Source organism: Pinus tabuliformis, chromosome 8 (assembly GCF_031772625.1).
Source record: "Pinus tabuliformis cultivar Carrire ecotype Pingquan chromosome 8, CPIR1, whole genome shotgun sequence".
Lineage (NCBI taxonomy): Eukaryota > Viridiplantae > Streptophyta > Pinopsida > Pinales > Pinaceae > Pinus > Pinus tabuliformis.
Genome location: NC_142294.1, coordinates 598069889 through 598090380, shown reverse-complemented (window position 1 = coordinate 598090380; position 20492 = coordinate 598069889). Strand labels below are relative to the sequence as shown.

General features: G+C 39.1%; 1 protein-coding gene across 1 annotated transcript; it reads left to right on the top strand.

Moving 5' to 3' along the window:
* The first annotated feature begins 4902 nt into the window (after positions 1 to 4902).
* Positions 4903 to 7192, top strand: LOC149236895 (bidirectional sugar transporter SWEET1-like). The gene is made up of 7 exons (XM_089369067.1): positions 4903 to 4940; positions 5138 to 5326; positions 5417 to 5461; positions 5556 to 5775; positions 5850 to 6008; positions 6167 to 6286; positions 6771 to 7192. The coding sequence occupies exons 1-7, from the start codon at positions 4903 to 4905 to the stop codon at positions 6987 to 6989; spliced, it is 990 nt and encodes a 329-aa protein (XP_089225193.1). The 3' UTR covers positions 6990 to 7192.
* Positions 7193 to 20492: the final 13300 nt, after the last annotated feature.

The window sequence follows — 20492 nt, the reverse complement described above, 5'->3', positions numbered from 1 at the left end:
ATCCATGTAAAGTTATATAAGACCACGGTCGTGGGACACGTATTCCAAGTTGAATGGTGGGAAAAACATCCTAGTGGGTGTTCATTTTGGTTTATTATGGCTAAGGAAATCGGCAAAGGCAATGGAAAAGGCATTGGAAATGCAAGAGGTAATTATTTGAAATGTTTTTATGAAAATAATGGAAATTAAGAGAAAATGAAGGTGAAAGGTCATGGGTTACATTTGAGGAGGAAAATGAAATAAAACAATGCAAAATGAAGAAAATAGAGGCCTCATTGATAAAAAGGCTTATGAAGATCAGTTGGAAAGATTTTGATAGGTTTTGGTGGAGCTCTCTTCTATTATCTCTCTCTCATACTCTTGGACACTCAGAATTTTCTTGGAGAACTCTTGAAAGAGTGTGGCATACTTGGAGTTTTGAAGAAGGAAGGAAAAGGATGAGTAGGAAAGTGCAAGAGGACATCGAGATCAGCAACTACATCAGGTTTTTCTTACAGGTACCCAGTTGCATGTATGTTTTCCTCACTAGTTTTGGCATGCGTGACAGATGCATGTGGTTTATTTGTCATAATCTGTCATTGGCATGGAGAATTTCCTAGATTAATAGTGGATTTTCCTAGCCTTATCATTTCCTAGATAGTCATGGTGTTGTGGGTATATTTATTTATTTTTCTCGTTGGTTCTCATATTTCCTTATCTTGTGCTGAGTTACTAATTCCTAGAACCTTGGTTGGACAAACAATTTGGAGCCGTGTAACAACTTGGATTGAGTTATTAGTCCTAGAGCAATGGTTGGACAAACGCTATGGATCCCTTAGCGGGTTGAGTTACTAGTCCTGGAGCCTTGGTTGGATAAACACTTTGGAGCCTGACAACAACTATGGGTTGACTTACTATTCCTGTAGCCTTGGTTGGAACAAATGATCTGGAGCCCTCAAAGGCTTGGGTAGAAATCGATATGATGATGGTTTTGTGATTTCCGACCACGAGGTGGAATCAATGTTTGATTGGTTGAGTTGGTTTGGCCTTTGGAAGCCCTGGATGGTTTTTTATTGATGTGATTTATGATATCCTACACTCATGCATGGAATATGACATGGGGATGACTAGCTGAAGAGAGTTTTGGCTCAGCCATGCCTACGGTCGGGTGGTTCGTGGAAGTCCCACAACAGGTTGGCCTTTTCATCACTAATATGAGGTTATTTATCCTTGTTATTTAATGACTATTATGTTGGTTATATGTGGATTATATGGTTGTTGTTTCCTTGGTATTTCTATTGTTATTATGTTGGTTATGAACATGTATTATGACAATAGCTTTGTATGGATCTCATCATGTTTTTGCTTGTAAACAAATAAACAAGGTATCTATGGCCTAATAATTGAAACTGCAACTAATATGTTGAGGCATCAATGCTTCTTCGCGATTCTTAGATGAGTATGAGACCCCTATGCTTAGATCTGTTGTTTACAACTGTAGATTACATATTTGTGATATGTTTGACAAAATGCCTATCATGGCTAGTAGGGGTCTAGTCAAGGGTTTGTTTAAGTAATTGCATTTTTATCATCATTCCCTTGTTAGCTTTCTGTTCTTAAGGTATCATTCAATTATGAGTAGTGACCTGGGCTCTGGGCCTAAAAAGTGGCTGAAATCCCAGGGATACTAGCACAACAATGAGAAAAATAGTCCCTGGACGCTAGCATGTAATGATGTGGGAGTGTCTAGAGCCCTCTAGACACTAGAAATCCCATATTATGGGAGAGTCTAAGGGTTAATTGGTCGAAAAACTCATTAGGGCTCAGGGGTTGGTTACTAGAAAGGTTGGGATGGTTCTTGAGAGTCTTGTTGCTGATGTGGGAGGTTTGTATGGTGTGTTTCCATTGGTTCCACTTTCTTAAAGTGACTTAAGAGGTCGAATCATATCATAGTAACTTCACATCACATGTTTACCCCAATTGGCCAGTTACTTGGGTAGATGTGGTAAGAGGGTGTTACATCCAAGACCCTGTGAACACTTTATTGTATTTAATTTTGAATAATAATAATTTAATTAATTATTTAAATTAATAATTAACTATGATCATTAACATCAACTAATATCAATGTGATCTATGAGATCTTAAGAACGAGATTATTTAACACTCATTATATTTTTATTTATATGATAAAAAAGACATACATATTCCACTATAAATGAAATAAATTAATAATATATAATTAATAAAATATAAAAACTTAATACATGACAATAGATGGAATGTGCATGGTCTAATTGATAGTTGGAATGGACTTTTTTGGAACAATTTTTATGTTCAATTTTACTCAAAATTCAATGAATACTTTCAAGAATTATAAGTTTAAATTGTTTAATTTGCAAAATTTAAATGCATCGAAGTTTTTCGAGGATGTTAAATCCATTTATACATTCAAAACTACATTTAAAATAATAAAAAAACATAATATTACTCCAAAATATATTACAAACTAAAAAAATTCTTAAAAAATCATTTCATCTATTAATTAACCTAAACTATAAATAAATATAAAATATAGAAAACTTTAATTAACCTCAACTATAAATAAATATAAAAATAAAAAACTTTATATGGGAAAATAATAGATAACAAACCAATATAACATATGCAATTTTACATTTGTTTAATAAATCTTACGTTTTATGGGTTACTAATAACAATAATAATAATAGATTGCCCCTTATGTACTTACATTTAGTTTTAAGCATAAACATCATTTTCTTTAAATAAGTTTTGTATTTAAAAGTTATTATAAAAATATGAAATTTTCAATATTGAATAAAATATATTCTCAATATCACATAATATATATATCAAAATACTTTGGTCGTGTGACTATTTAGTTTTATAGGTTTGTTAACCTCCATTACTTAAATGTGTTTTATTTCTATAATAAATATTTCTATAATATCTGTTATTATATATTAGTATAATATTTTACTTAAATGTGTTTTTTTTTTTTTTTCTATCTAAAATAGTTATATATATCTGTTATTATATATTAGTATAATATTTTACTTTTTTGTTTTCCTTTTTTTCCGAAGGTGGCAAAACCTATCAAACTCAGGTGTCAAACCAACACTGAGGATAGCCATCTCTGGCTGCGATCCGCGAATGTCAGTTTGACTCATCACTGTTATCAAGGAAAACCACGCCACCTGTAATAACCCGCTGGTGGTCCGTAACTGAGCAGGCTTTCACTCCTGCCAGATGCCTCTGGGTCTTGGGCCGTTAACCTGTTTCCTTACGTCAGAGGAAGACGAGCTCTTAGCCAAGCAGAAGCAATTTTACGACATACTCCAGGCCAAAGTATAATATTTTACTTAAATGTGTTTTTATTTTTATTTCTCTTTTATCTAAAATAGTTAAATATATAATAAATGTAAATTATTATATACTAGTATAAGATTTTTCGAAAAATAAGACAGTTAATATATATATTATTTTTATTACGGAAATATAAATATAGTTTGAAACATTATAATTTTTAAATATTATAATTATATATTTTATAATATATATTAAAAAAATTGAATAATTTTAATTTTTAAATATTATAATTATATATTTTATAATATATATTAAAAAAATTGAATAATTTTACTCTAAATTAACAAAATTGTATGGAAATGATACTATAAAGAGTATTTCTATCATTTTTTTGGATAAAAAATTCAAGAGACTAAAAGGTCTACTGACTTAACAATATTTATGTTTTTGTGGGGATTTAAATATTACCTTTTAGACCACCATCATTCAAAAAAATAAACAAACAAATTTTGTAAACCAAAACATTCTTTTTAAGACATTCCAAAAATTTCCAAAAATTCATACGATATGAGCATAAAAGACATAAATATTTTTTAGATATATTTAGCTGAAAGCTTTCTATTTCAACTTAAGGTGGATGAGGATCTATTAACTTTTTTAATTTTTTAATTGACGATCTAGATTGATTCTCAAGAGAATATGCTATGCATATGCTTCATCTTAATGCTTATCCATTACTATAATGTATTAGAGAATTGATTGAATTGGACTGACTTTTGAAAATTTTCAAAAAAATGAATTTAATAATAATCTGCCATAAGTTTCGTGGATTTCTCGGCGATGGTTAGTTAGAACATATTTGTGCCTATTAATGTGCCTATTAATTAGCCGAAGTATGAGGAGTATGAAATGTGGTGGGGAATCAGCACGGCCAACTGTCCACTTGGAATCCTTGGGCCTTCTACCTTTTTCGATTTCTTCTCTCCCGCTCCTTCACCACCAGTAATCTTCGCCACCATTTATTTTACTAAATCAATTGAATGGTTATTCAAGATCTAACGGTGGTTGTTTTATTTTTTACAGAGTGCATGAATGAAGAGCTTCACCGCAAGCATGTGTGGGATGTTGGTCATCGTGCTGGCCTCCTCCTTTGTCATGTCGCGGTCACATTAGAATTAATTGTTGGACAATTGCGTTTTTCCTATATGTTTCTCTATTTTCCATAGGAGTGGGCTTTGTCATGTCGCGGTCACATTAGAATTAATTGTTGGACAATTGCGTTTTTCCTATATGTTTCTCTATTTTCCATAGGAGTGGGCTATTGTAGGGCAGATACAAGGGTTGACGTGACAGCTCCTCGGTGCCAGCGACCCTTCCGATCTCGGCGACCCCTCCTCCCATCGGCAGATCCTATTTCCACCTCCATAGCAAAGTTAATGCTATGGAGGTACCCCTCTGAACAGTCGCAGACAGCGTGGTTGACGTCATTCATCCTCCACCATGCATCATGGCCCGCATCCCTCTCCGGCATGGCATGCATCCCTCTCCGGCTGCCCGATCCGCCCTCGCGCTTCCCCACTAAACTGAATTGAAATGACTACTACGGTCTCTGACAGATCGGTGACTGTACCGTACTTCACATCCACGCCTGCATATTAGTCGCGCTTCCTGTCATTTGAATTTTAAATTTGCTGTCCCGCCCTGTTCTGAAATCAGTTGTCCCGCCTTTTTATCATATAATTGTTTTGATGCATGCTCTTTCATCTAAACGTCCCCTGATACCGCGGATGCGCTGAACAATATCATGGGCAGCATCTTTGGATGTAAGTTCGAATCAATATGCTCGTTGTGCCCGCCTGGTGCCGTTTGTGAGAGCTTTCATTAGCAATATCATCGAAGAGCACCGTCATGTAGAGCAGGCTAGGGAAACCAATGATCAATCTGATTTTGTTGATGTTCTACCGTCGTTACATGGAGAAGATAAGGTGGATGAGGATGATATGATCGTTGTTCTCTGGTGCGTATACACGCTCTACCCACTTTAATTTCTTGGATGCAAGAAGCTTGTTTCCGGTTTCTTAATGTTTCATTTGTTCTTTCATGACAGGCAAGTTGGCAACATCACTGCCCTGATACTCTTCTTAGTTCCTTTGTGAGTTTTCCCAACTTATGTAGTCATTTAATGAGGAAACATATTGATGCATATATAATTCGTAATTGTTTATGATCCTATTGGTACTTTGCAGAATTACTTTCTCGAAGATTATTAAAAACAAATCGACAGAACAGTTCTCTGGATTTCCGTATGTTTCCACGCTTTTGAATTGCTTGCTTTCTGCATGGTATGGCATGCCGTTTGTATCATCCAATAACCTTCTAGTGAGCACGGTTAACGGAACTGGGGCCGTCATAGAATTCTTCTACGCAGTTGTGTTCATCTGCTATATTCGCGACAAGAAATACAGGGTAAGTATAGTATTGATTAATAAATTTGTTTCTGAGCAGGGTGATGCCCATTTGAATGACGGTGGATGAAACAGGGGAAGATATTTGGCCTTCTGGTAGCTGTTCTCAGTTTTTTTGCAATGGTTGTCCTGGTATCGCTCTTGGCAATGCACGGAAAAGTTAGGAGGTTATTTTGCGGCTTCGTTTGCGCCATCTTCTCCATCTGCATGTACGGGTCTCCTCTGTCAGTAATGGTAAATCTCTCTACTTCCTCTTTAGCAAAACCAATTTTCAGTGAGCATTGTTTAAGTCAGTATAACGGTCAAGAGAATGCGGTTTTTTTCAACAATTTACATTTATGCCTTATTATGATATGTGAAGTGACCTGAAGCGCGATTTCGATGATGTGCAGAGGTTGGTGATTAAGACGAAGAGCGTAAAGTATATGCCGTTCTTCCTGTCTCTCTTTGTATTCCTATGCGGCACCTCCTGGTTCATATTCGGCCTCTTGGGAAACGATCCATTCGTTTATGTACGTTTAACAATACTTACCATAGATGATAAATATATTTGCACGACAATTATAAACATTCACCTTTTGGGTAACTTAGATAAAAAAAATCTGTTTCATGATTGAATAACCTTCATCATAAAGATCTTTTACAGAAGTAAAAATTGTATAACAAAATAAAATAGGTAAGTATTCAAATTACTTGTCCGAGAACATCATTAAACATGACTGCATAGCATGATCGAAATCAAAGCTGTAGATATAATACTTTTAATTCAGTGTATTATCCTTTAAAATCTACAAGTAACAAAGAATAAAGTAAATATTTTTAAGCATTACACGTTCAGTTCTCTATTATATGCTTTTACCTGCAATCTTTACCGTTGCAACCTAAAATCCTTATAAAACCCGAATTTGGGTAACTCTATTCTAGTGTAACTCTATGTTAGCGCTGTATTTATGAGATGGAGGTGTTAAATTTTTCAATGGTTTTATGGATCCACAGGTACCAAATGGGTCTGGAAGTTTCCTCGGAGCATTGCAGTTGATTCTGTATGTTATTGACAAAGACTGGAAGAATACGAACAACGACAGTGCTACATCGTCTCCTCCTCCAGAAAAAGAGGCAAAGCTACAGGACGTTTATCAAATGAGCCAAGTGGAAAAGGAACAAGGCCGCGTTGATCAAATGAGCCAAGTTGAAAAGGGATATGTTTTTAAATGAGCGAAGTGGAAAAGGGATTTTATGGGCAGGCAAAAGCTTATACTATGGAATGGACATTAAACGTGAATGGAATGGAAATTAAAGTGTAGTATTAAGCAACGAGGAGAATGGAATGGAAATTAAAGTGCAGTAATAAGAAATGATGTTCAACAACATAATTTGTTGTGAAATAATTTTTACATCTATGTTATAGATGTGTGTAACATAGGTGTGTCTTACGAGTTGGTTGTTAATGGTTGAGAGTTTTTATTGGATTTACTCTGTCATCTACTTTTATTTATGTAACTATGCTTTTATCAATAAACCAATAAAGTATAGTGTGATTGGTCTCTGGTGTGTAACTATGTTTGTTTTTGGTAGTTTTTTATGTTTGTCTTTGGTAGTTTTTCCAAATTGGTATCAGAGTTAGTTCCACCATGAGAGGCTATAATTATGCAAATTCTACAAGTTTAAATCATTATATATGAGATAGTGCAGGAAGGTGATTGTGTATTTTTCATGTATTTATATTTTTGTGTGCATGTGTGTTGTTCTACTATTTAATTGAAGAAGCAATCATTGCCTTATTGTGATTTGATGTGGATATAGTCAAGTTGCCATTAGTGACGAATCCATTAGTGGAATTGTTGAACCCATACCAGATCAGATGTGATATCCAGAGCTAAATAGGGAACATCATCGTTATTATTTTGAAGGGTTGAGATCTTACATTTTGAGTGGGATCTCGTGTATGTATATGAAGTTGTATGAAATCCTCGTAAAACTTTGTGGTGTGGGTTCCAGTTTTCCTATGTTGCAATATGTCATTATTATTATTGAAGTGTGTAATGATGAACTGAAAGTTATTATTGAATAAAGTAACATAGTTTGTATTGAATAAAGTAACATAGTTTGAGTTAGTGGTTATGTTATTTTGTTCCAATAAAACATATCACTAATTTGGTTATGTTTATATTCCATTATATGTGGGTGGTCAAATTGTTTTTTAAATGCTTCAAGATTAACAATTATCATTTATCTTTGTGTGTATGTTAAAAATAGTCAAGTTGTATGATTGACTTCTCAATATACAAAATACCAAAACCATTTAACTATATAACTATCAAAATTGTAATTATCTTTTTGTGTATGTTAAAAATTGTCAAGTTGTATGATTGACTTCTCAATATACACACTACCCAAACTATTTAATTATATAACTATGAAAATTGCAATTCAATGCATTTTGATAGATAGAACTAAGTCCATACAGTGATTCAATAACAAATTATTTTTCTTTGTAGTCAAGAGCCTTTGGTCGTACAAGTATGTCAATGATGGTCACAAGCTGCTAAATTAGTCAAGTGATATGCTTGAAGTTTCGGCGGAGAGAGAGGGTAGTATGTGAGGCTCCACTGTGGGTGTAGGTGTTAATGAAGATCAACAAAACAAAGATCAATATTGCTATTGTAATTTGTGATTTTAATATTTGACATGTAAACATTAAGGGAAGGGTTTGGAAGTAATAGTTCCATGTGTATTACATGTGTGTTACACATTGTTAATTGTTGTGAGCTTTTAGGTTAGCTATTTTTAGTAATTATGATCAGTGATCTATTTTGATATATGTAACTATTGATTAATTAATAAAATATAGTGTGACTTTTGTTTGGTGTATAACTATGTCTTCTTTCTTCTTTTTTAAATGTTCCTTCAATTATTATTCCATTGGAGGTTAGTGAGTGCAAAATTTCCTAATAGAAGATATGTGTGAATCTTTGTTTGGGTTCTAACACCTTTGCTCTTCAAGGTGGATAAAATATCATTCTTGTAATGCAATGCAATTCATCATTATTAAATAAGTTTTATGGAGTTGTATGAGTCCAATTAATGTGAAGAGGGCTTATTAGAAAGTTTTTCCCCATTGATAAAAGTGGTATATATAGAGATATAAAAATTGTAAAAGATATCTTTTGGAATAAATTTTAAACTAAATTTTGTATAGTCATAGAGGCAGTTGTGCACAATGATTCCATATTAATGGAAGCATATTGTTCTCGCTCATATGGCCATTGTATTCCCTACACTAATTACTTTAGAAGAACACCAAGATAACAATTGTTTTCTCACTCCCAATATTTCTATTGGGTATCATACAAGTGATACAAGTGGTACCAAATTAAATTTTTATACCAGTAGTACAAATGGTATGAGAGCAAGTGGTACAAGTGGTGCATAGTACAAATGGTATGAGAGCAAGTGGTACAAGTGGTGCGTGTAGATCTGAAGGGGTTAGTCCCTCTTGTGAGTAGGTCCTTATAAACATTGATGTAATCAAAGCTGGGGCTTCTGATTTACATCATAATAAAAATAAGCTTTGTGTTTTTCTCTAGGATTCGTTTCCAAGTAAAATCACTATGTACATTTGTCATGTGAATAAGGTCTTGCTATTTGCCAATTTTATTAGATTGAATGATTTGTTAAAGGAGTGTACAATTTGTAAAATATTGATTCATGCCCCCACCTCCCTTGGTATATCCTAATTCCCAATAATTTTCTAGTATTCTCGTTCTTAGATCCATTCACAATGATCAAGCTTTGGACTTGCTAGAAATAGAACCAAATCCAATTTGTGGTTCAAAATGAACAAATTGTATTCCTCATTCATTGTTGCTTCCAAGTTGGGATTTCTTTTATCCTCTTCATAAAATTGAGGATCAAAAGATAATATGACATAATAATACAAGGGCATGCATGGTTCCGTTGCTATAAGTGCATGTTGAATTTCTTCCACTTAATATATTTTGGAAAGATAATCTAACAAATTACTGTGATGCACCCGTTCTATGTCAATGGTGGTGGTGAATCTGAATCTTCTACTACTTGCTCAATAGGTTTGGAATTTTCATTTCAAGTGTAAGAAGAATCATAATCTTGAATACTGGCATATGGAAGTGGTGGAGGTTATGGAGCAGGTTCCTATGGAGTTGCATGTAGAGGATCTTCTTCAAACTTTATAGTTTTTTGTGGACATATCTAACAACCTACCTCGTTTGAATCCTTCTAAATATCCAACGAACATGCACTCCTTACTCTGTGGCTCTAAATAGTTTCACCTATCCAATGATATTTAATCCCATTCTCATGATCCAAGGATATGGAGATGGGTGACTTCCGATCTCTTAGTGCAGCATGACTCACAAGGAGTTTTGTGTTTCGTGGATTCATGTGGTACTTTGTTCTAGATGTAAGAAACATAGTTGATTATTTTAGACCATAACTTTGAAGGTAATGAGTTTGCATGCATCATGCAGTTGGTAATTTCTTTTAGTCTCCTATTCTTCCTTTATACCACATCATATTGATTGTATGACATTATGTGTTGTAACTAGATAACTCCATCTGAACAAAGCCTTTCCATGCCTTTGTTCACATACTCCCCCCTATTCTCTATGTGCAACATTTTGATGCCTTTCCTATTTTTTCTACATGTGGTTTAATGTCCTGGAAAAGTTCAAAGACCTCTAACTTGGATTTAATAAAATAGACCCAAATTTAACGTTACTAGTTGTCTATGAACGTAAGAGACTACCTCACCTTTTATCATAGATGGTTTAGGAAAATATCTAGTGATATCATTTTGCATGAGATTAAGGGTTGATGATGGCCTTCTTGCATTTCCTTTCTTCAAATATCCTCTAGATGTTTTCCCATAATATAGCCATGGAAAAATCCTTCAAAAGATTGAATGTTGGGAATCCTTGTAACCATTCCTTCTCTATTAATTTGTTGTAGGTACTTGTAGTTCAAGTGTCGAAAAATTGCGTGTCCCAATGGACTCTCTTTGTTTGCATGTGTTACTAACATAATCTAAGAAGATTCGGAAGCAAAATGAAAAGGAATAAAACCTTGCAGAAAGGTCTACTTTACCTAGAATAACTATAGAGCCATTTGTCATCTTACAAATGCTAACAGTCTCAGGTGTAAATTCTACTGGCTTTCCTCTACAAAAATTCATTGTCTGGTAGACTCATAGTATGAGTATGGATTAAATAGGTCATCAAAGAAACCATTATCCCTATCTACTCTTCGTTTTCCACGTACTTTGATAAGGGTATTATCTCCCATAAGTATGGGAGGACCAGAAATATTTCCATGGTCAAAAAGGAATCTCTTAAGGTATCCATATGGTGTGGTTCCACACTGTGAATAATTTAAGAATAATTGATCTAAACTTAAACATGAACACAAAAACTTACACATATAATCATAAACAGAGAGATGCAATAGAAAAAACCTTCATTTCATTAATAGAAGAATACTCAACTATGCTTATAAACATAATGGAAATAAGATAGTGTTGGCTATGTGGGGCTTGACCTAGGTTCAGATGTGATTTTAGCCAAGCAAATCCCTGTAACACTAGCCCTTTCTGCAACAGTCTATGGAACGCGGACTGAGGTCTCACTCGAAGCAGTATGGGAGGGTGCTAGAACAAAGTTTCGGCACCGTGGGGATGTCTGGTAGGTGGCGATAGGGATGCAATCAAACCTCCATGCTTATTGGACACGAGCATGTTGCTTCCTATGTTATTACCTTCATGCAGCTCTAGCCACAGCACGACCCATGTTAGTTATGCAAGTCTTCCTTAATTAAGTTCTAATTGCTAATTAATTAGAATTTTTTCATACATAAGCATTCATACCAGTGTTTATCAAGTGTAGACATATAAATAACTAGATAACAATAATGCATAACATCAAAATATAGATCCATGAACAGATGGAATGTACTTTGAATCAAGCTTATCTTTATTAATAATATTTTTCATGTTCAATTCAATTACAGACCCAACTACGCCCTACGCACTTAGCTATAGGGGTCTGCGCACTGAGCTGCAGACTCTACTAGGCCTCTGTGCACTGAGCTGCAGAGCCTCTTCCTACTGCTGCGACCCAATACGCTTCAACTTCCCTTCATTCTATAACCATGCCTTTGCATCTATCTATTAGTTGCTTGCCAAAAAACTATCTTTACACTTAGAGCTTCTCTCTATTTATAAAATCCCATGGTCCGCGGACCATGGGTAGGTCGACACAACTTTACATTATTTTACAATTCTTAGGACGGACAACCCTATGACTCATCCTAGACTTTTGCACTCCGCGCCCACACCTTACGGAGTCTTATATTATAATTGACCAAAACTCAGGCTTTAAGCCCCAAAACCTACTGTGGGGGATCCCATGCCCAACAGGGCCCCAACACAATCATCGTGACTCATCCCTAGTCACTCTATTGGTGCATCAATCTTTCCGTGAAGTCCATCCAGCAGGTCTCGCACAACATGTGTGTCCATGGTAGACTATTCTGCTATCTGTTGTACTTGTTTCACATGTATCTCTAAACCTTTGTGAGTAGGGTCACATTCCTATCTAACCGCATAGAGTTCCTGCATTTGTTCTAGCATGTCTTAAATGGTAGCTATAATTGTAAAAGCTTCATCAATCCATGGTTGGATGCATGCTTTAAGCAGGGCTTCTTTTTGTTGCCTGACGTCTAATTGGTCCTCCAGTGCCCTTGCCTACAGTAGTTTGGCGAGTCGTTGAGTAAGGACAACCGTCTGCATGGTCTGGCGGATACTGTCATACTCTTGTTGCAACTCACTCACCTCTGTCTCTAGGTGTTGTAGTTTTGGATCTTCCTGCAGTTATGTAAGCATGGTTAGTGCTTGATCCAACATACCAGTGCAATCTTGTGTCGCCTGGCCAATTTGATCCAACCCCGTCTAGATAGCATAGGCATGTTGCTCTCTGACTTTTGGGGGCGTGGAGGGCTGTGCCTTCAATCGCACCTCGACGATCTGTAGGTTCAGCTCCAACTAAACCTTCGTCATTTCCTCCCTGGCCTTGTGGACTCTGGTCACCAATCTATGGTCCCGCTCTGCTGCTAGTAGCTCTGTAGGCACGACCAACTTTGGGACGCTCCTACACGCATCCTCTACAATGTGCTCCCGTCTAGGAGCCTGTGCAATCAACTCATCACACTGGAGGCTGAGCTAATCCATGTTTAGTTTCTGCTCATTCAAGACCTGGATCGCGCGACCTTCCCTAGCGCAGAGCTTTGTGATGACCCCATCCTATAACTAGTACAAGGTTTCATACGGCAGGGCTACCAAGTTTAAGCCGATGCCTTTCATGCTACTCATCGCAGCCCGGTCAACCTCGCTTGCTGCTGCTAGGGCACCATCAGGCGAAACGAAAGGGTTGTCCATATAGGCGCGCAACGTCTGTCCGGCTTCTATGATTCCTGCTATGACGTACAAAGCCATTGTACCTATTTGGAAGGGCTATACATGTAAGCCTTATAGCTGCGCGCTGAGCGCCCCCAACACAGTGTTCTGATCCATCCTCAGTTCCTTGAGTGCATCCTTTGTGAACTCACGAGTCGTTTTGCCGATGTCAAATAGATCACCTTCTGTGAGCATGATTAGGTCAAAAGACGTCTTTGGCACCTTTACCTTCTTCCTAGGAGTTGTTTTCTTAGGGCCGCGTGGCCGCTTGAGTTGGGTTGATGCTGAACCGGGGTCTGTGCACTCTTATGTCTTGTCCACTTCCCTGGTTTGTTTCCCTGTGGACATCTCCCAGCCCTCCTTGGGGTCTTTTGTGGGCGTTGTTGTGATTTCTGCCATCTGCGCTGCTGCTGCTACATCGGTTGTCTTCCACTGTGCGGCTACTTCTTGTTCGTAGTGCCTCTTTTCAGCTAGTTGTGTGATGCATAGCTTGGTGTCCTTCTTTCTTTGCTAGGATGTGGCCTTCTCCATTTCTACCAAGTCCAAGGTATGCCACTCCAGAGGCCATGACTCCATTACTGCGAAGATCGCATCATCTGTTGTTATGAACGGAAGCTTCACCCATTTTTGTGCTAGATCCTTGCATGCCCAAATATACAGGTTATGCATATCTACTTTGAACTCTGTCGAGCTCTGCAAGCTGTTATAAACTGTATGGAACAGGCACGGCCTTCGATTGATCCACATTCGGATGCTCGTCTCCATGAACACCCAAAACACCTTTGTCTTGCGAATTCTCTTCGCATCTTCGTAGCCCAGAGCAAGGTGTACCTCACGGCTTCAGGAAAATCATCCTCAATATTGGGAAACTGGCTATCCTTGGGTAGTTCCCCTACAACCAACAAGATGGATAAGAGAAACCATGCATAGTGGAAGGTCTTACCCTACTCCTAGGCCTCCTTGCAGTTTGTCAAAAACTCCTCGTAGAGGAACTGCACCCAGTTGAACTGTACCCCCTCTGTGCACTGCTCTTCCAACGCAATCACATACATTAGTACTTCGTCGGTGCGACTTTTCCTCATCAACTTGTCGGCTAGCGGCTGGGTGGCTATGCACACCCCTTTGCCCTTAATTCTTGCTATTGCGTACCCCCTCTTTTTTTTCTCTAGTTTATACTTCACCTTCATGGCTTCTGCGAGGGCCAAGTCACTACTTTTTCCCGCTATGGTCGCGGTGTGTGTCCTTTGAAGGGAAGTTAAGAAATTATGTGAATTAGGTTGGCCATGATGGGAATAGGCTCCTCCAGCCAAATATACCCGTCATGCATTAGGAACGACAACTGCCTGATGACGAAAATGTTGATTAGCGTGTGGTGGTAGTGGGGTATCCATCGTAGATGGAGTAAACCAACCTTCTGCACATCGTGCAACCATTTCTGCTTCATTAACCTCTCTGTGGCCAGGTGTGGGAACTTCTCGCTACCCATGAGGTCCTAGTCCTCGAAATTCATGGTAGGTATTCGTCCCAAAGGTAGACCTTCAAACGGTATACTTTTAGGGAGGAGTAGGGTCTAGAGCGCACTCCTTGTGGCCTCCAGGCCTTTCAGTATCTTGGATTTCCCTTTCCATGGGGGGACATATGTAGGTAACTTTGCTTCGAAAGGCATTGGTGAGACATGATTTGCCTCATTGTCTTGCACCTAAATTTTAGCAATTAGAGCTTGCAAGTCTTTCTCCTCCTCATCTGATTCAATAGTGATGGATTTTCCCTTTTCTACCATTGAGAATTTGCCAAACCGTGGTTTTCTTGGGGATACAAGGACTCGACCCATAATCTTCTTATCTTTCTATGGTCGTGGCGTTCGTGGTGATTTTGGAACTTCTAGTGAAACTGCTGCCGCTCTAGGCTCCTCATGGGCCATATGGGGCTCCACGATATCTTCGACGAATCACACTCTTGTTCTAGCAGCGGTCATCGTGTCTATAGTAAAAGGTGGTAAGAGTACGCGATGCTTATTCTTTGTAACTGGTCAATTCTCACACAACCAAGTGTTGCCTCAAGGCTAGCCTTGGGGATTTTATAGCATCTTTTGAATTTTAATTTGACCATTCCCCCCACTTTTGAGTCATTAATGCCTTCTTGGCGGCAGATCATCCAAAATCTAGCTCTTAATTCGTATCTTAATTTCCCGCCGCCTGCTCCTTTTTGCCTTAAATTGGATATATTTCATGAATAGTGACACCAATGGTCACCTCCCAGCCTACCCGAGCGGCAGCACAGCCCCCTATGCGCAGGCACGGCCCCTGTGACATATTGATTCTGCTCACAACCTCCTTATCGTGTAACTCCCATACAAACTCTTTTATAGTCATGTACCTTCTTTCAATTGCTTGGATTATTGAGACTATGCTCCCTATGGATAGTCAGGTGGTCACACCACGTATGCGAGGCTTCAATTCACCTTCCAGCCTAGTCCGTGGGGACTCCTCAATTACCCTCATGACAGTCAGTGTCGTGCATTCTTCCTTATGCGGTCTGCTCCCCTCGTTACTTTGTCTGGTAAGGTGCAGTCATAGCCATGGTAGCAGAGACACAAATTATCAGCAAAAATCTTCTAATGCAGTAGTATGGCTGGCCATACCTTGTCCTGTCATTCTTAGTTTATTGACGCGGCATGCTTACATGATTTGGATTTCTAATTTGTTGATTTCTATGTCCATTAACATTCTTTTCTACCTTAGTCGTACTCGATCTTCTTCGAGTTAGCAAAGCTCAAGTTTCCCTCGTCGAATGGCTTTCTGAATCTGCATATGTTCGTCCTCGCGCGGTTGTATAATTCCTTCATCCTGGTCCTCATGTATTGTCCCAAATGTGGGAGCTACTGCGTGAGGATTCCTTTCTTCCAAAACTATTGTCTCGACACTGCTTGTCACACGGAATGAGTCGATCTTGCGGACAAGATAGACCTTCCTAGAATCTAACGATATCTACTGACAAGCAAGCCAATCAAAAACTATCTTTCTCTAAATATGCATTTATAAACAAAGGCAAACAAGTTTTTAGGCCTACCTTAGGTCCAATGCAAGTTATGCGCACATCTTCCGTATATGCCCAGTTTCCGTATATGCACACATCTTCCGTATATGCCCAGCATCCGTATATGCACACATCTTCCGTATATGCACACATCGTCTGTATATGCCCAGTTTCCGTATATGCACACATCTTCCGTATATGCTCAGTTTCCGTATATGCGCACATCTTCCGTATATGCCCAGTTTCCGTATATGCGCACATCTTCCGTATATGCCTAGTTTCCGTATACGCCCACATCTTCCGTATATGCCCAGTTTCCGTATATGCACACATCTTCCGTATATGCGCACATCTTCCGTATATGCCCAGTTTCTGTATATGCGCACATCTTCCGTATATGCCAAGTTTCCGTATATGCGTACATCTTCCGTATATGCCCAGTTTCCGTATATGCACACATCTTCCGTATATGCCCAGTTTCTGTATATGCGCACATCTTCCGTATATGCCCAGTTTCTGTATATGCGCACATCTTCCGTATATGCCCAGTTTCCGTATATGCACACATCTTCCGTATATGCCCAGTTTCCGTATATGTGCACATCTTCCGTATATGCCCAGTTTCCGTATATGCACACATCTTCCGTATATGCCCAGTTTCCGTATATGCGAACATCTTCCGTATATGCCCAGTTTCTGTATATGCACACATCTTCCGTATATGCCCAGTTTCCCAGTTTCCGTATATGCACACATCTTCTGTATATGCCCAGTTTCCGTATATGCACACATCTTCCGTATATGCCCAGTTTCCGTATATGCACACATCTTCCGTATATGCCCAGTTTCCGTATATGCACACATCTTCTGTATATGCGCACATCTTCCGTATATGTCCAGTTTATGTATATGCGCACATCTTCCGTATATGCCCAGTTTCCGTATATGCACACATCTTCCGTATATGCACACATCTTCCGTATATGCCCAGTTTCCGTATATGCGCACATCTTCCGTATATGCCCAGTTTCCATATATGCCCACATCTTTCGTATATGCCCAGTTTCCGTATATGCACACATCTTCCGTATATGCGCACATCTTCCGTATATGCCCAGTTTCCGTATATGCGCACATCTTCCGTATATGCCCAGTTTCCGTATATGCGCACATCTTCCATATATGCCCAGTTTCCGTATATGCACACATCTTCCGTATATGCCCATGATCCAGGTGGATATTGGTGGCCACCTGCCAGGTCCACCTGGACCCCCACCATTGTCTTTCTCAGCATTTTCAGTTTCCTTAATTGTAGCACAGTTTACTATTTTTAGCAGTTTTTTCGGGTCCTGAACTTCCGGAGCCGTTTTGAGGCCCTAAACGACGTTTTTTTGGAATTCTGGGGTGACCGAGCGCTATGTTGCCCCCCAAAGTGGTAGTACTCGGATAGATCTTTCTAACGAGCTATCGTACGCGTCAAACGGAGATCGTATGCCAAAGTTACGACCCGGGAAATTGATGTACCAATTTACCCAAACGGGGCCCACAATTTGGCGTTTCATCTTCTAGGGTTAGGTTTCGGTATGTGAAAGGTTTTCCATTGTTTCTCAACAATAAATAGGCCTTCGAGCCTCATTGTAATACAGTTCGGAATAGTTCAGAGGCATGTAGCCGCCACATCTCTTCTCAGAGATAAGCTACCATCGCCCTAGCTGGTTTCTTTCCATTTCTGTTTGTAAGCATATTTCAATATTTTACAGTAATGAAATGAAGTATTATTTCCGCTGCATCTCTATTTTTATGGTTATCGCATCTCTGTATTTATGGTTATCTCTGTAATTTGTTGCGTCCCTGTTTAAAATCCGGATCAGTGGTATCAGAGCGGTCTGTTTTTTCTCTGTTTTTCTTTGCATGTCCCCAACGAGGTCGGGATATAAGGAGTTAGGGCTTGAACTGGTCAAACCTTTGCAAGACCGGCCTCGAAAATCCCGACGGCCTCCCATGGCGGATGAGAAGAAAGACGAGGGGGCAGGAGATCCTATCAAAATCTTGCTCGAAGAAGCCCTCGAGCGACAACGGAACGCGATGATGGATAGCTTTGCGCAGATCCTTCAGCGGCTACCCAGAGGCGACGCATCGGCTTCCAACAGCGACTCTGGAAATGCCACACCCTTCAAGGTACAAGTTAATTTTGAAATCCCCATATTCGAGGGTCAAATAGACGCAGATGCCGTAGATAAATGGTTAAATCTGCTAGATGGGTATTTTTCTGTTCATGAATTTTCAAGTCGGGAAAAGATTGTTTTTGCTCTTCTCAAAGCAGCCCCCCACGTCAAGGACTGGTGGGAAACCTACTGCGAGCAGAAGGATGAAAATACAGGCTCACTATTTTCAGCCGCACCCACTTGGAATGACTTCCGGGATGCCATCAAAGAGCAGTACTACCCTGTCGGAAGCTATGAGGACAAATACATCAAATGGACCACACTGCGACAGGGACGAGACCAAGATGTGCCGGAGTTCACAAACATTTTTCATACCCTTCGCACACAGTTGGGTATCAAAGATTCTGAGCTGCATCTGGTACTCAAATACCGCGGCTGCCTGCACAAATACATCCAAGAAGAGATGGTGTTCTTGAACATCTCCTCACTCGGCACAGCATACCGATACGCTGTCAAAATCGAGCAAAAGTTCAAACAGAAGAAGCGAGACTTTGGATCTACAAATCCGAAGCCCAAAGGACAAAGCCAAGGCGGGGTGACCCAAGATAACCTGTCAAAGCCACAAGAAAAGAACAACACCACGAAACCGAAGAAGGACACAGGAAAGTGGTGTGAGTTCCACAAGAGTCCCACTCATAACACAAGCGAGTGTCGGACCAAGCAGTCGTTGGTGGCCGAGTTGAAGGCTTCCGAATCAGATGCATATTCTGACCCTGAGCCAGAACCCGACAAGGGGAATGGCAAAGGGAAGCAGATCATTGATGCGGATCCCAGCGCCACTGTTGCCACTGCCAAGATCAAGAAAAATGAGCCCGAAGATCCAGAGGAGGGGGAGCGTCTTTTCCACTCGCAGATGTGGGTGAAGGGTTCACCGCTGCAATTCATTGTCGACAGTGGTAGCCAAAAGAACCTGGTTTCAGCAGAGGTCGTGAAGCGGTTGGGCCTACCGACTACACCACACCCACAGCCATACAGTATCGGGTGGCTTCATGAAGGACGAGATCTGAAAGTTCGCCAGCAGTGCCGCCTTCCCTACAGCATCAAACCCTTCACAGACGAGGTATTGTGTGATGTTACACCTCTGGATGTTTGTGATGTACTATTAGGCCAGCCATACTTATGGAGGCGACATGCTGTGTATGAGTCAAGGCCTCGTGCTGTCATTATTTCTTTGAATAATTCATTATACAGGATACCAGAGGTAGCCCCACCTACTGCCACATCCTTGATCACTACCAAGAAAGGCAGCAAGCTCATATCACAGACCAGGATCAGTGGTATCAGAGCGGTCTGCTATCCATCATCGCGTTCCGTTGTCGCTCGAGGGCTTCTTCGAGCAAGATTTTGATAGGATCTCCTGCCCCCTCGTCTTTCTTCTCATCCGCCATGGGAGGCCGTCGGGATTTTCGAGGCCCAGTTTCCGTATATGCGCACATCTTCCATATATGCACACATCTTCCGTATATGCCTAGTTTCCGTATATGCGCACATCTTCCGTATATGCCCAGTTTCCGTATATGCACACATCTTCCGTATATGCACACATCTTCCGTAGGGCCCAACCAAGGTGCTCAAGCCCCCTTCTATTCTTATTCTTCATGCATTAGTTCAGTCATACATTTTCGAAAAACCTATCTTTGAAAATATTTGTAGTGTTAGTGAATAGCCTTGCTTCCAAGTTTATTTATGCAACTTTATTTCATGAATTTAGTAATAATTTATTTCATTCAATAATACTCTTTTCAGTCAAAATTTCAATTCATCCTTTATGTTGCTAATATTGTTTTCTACAATTAGTTAGTTTATCAATCCACTTATGTATTTTGATTTAAGCTTAGATAGTAGCTCTTGATTTAGAAAAAAATATTGTATATAGTTAGTACTCTTGTTGTGCACTTAGCTTACTTAGATTATTATCTCCTTACATACTATTATACATTTCTACAATATATTAGTGCATGAATTTCTATC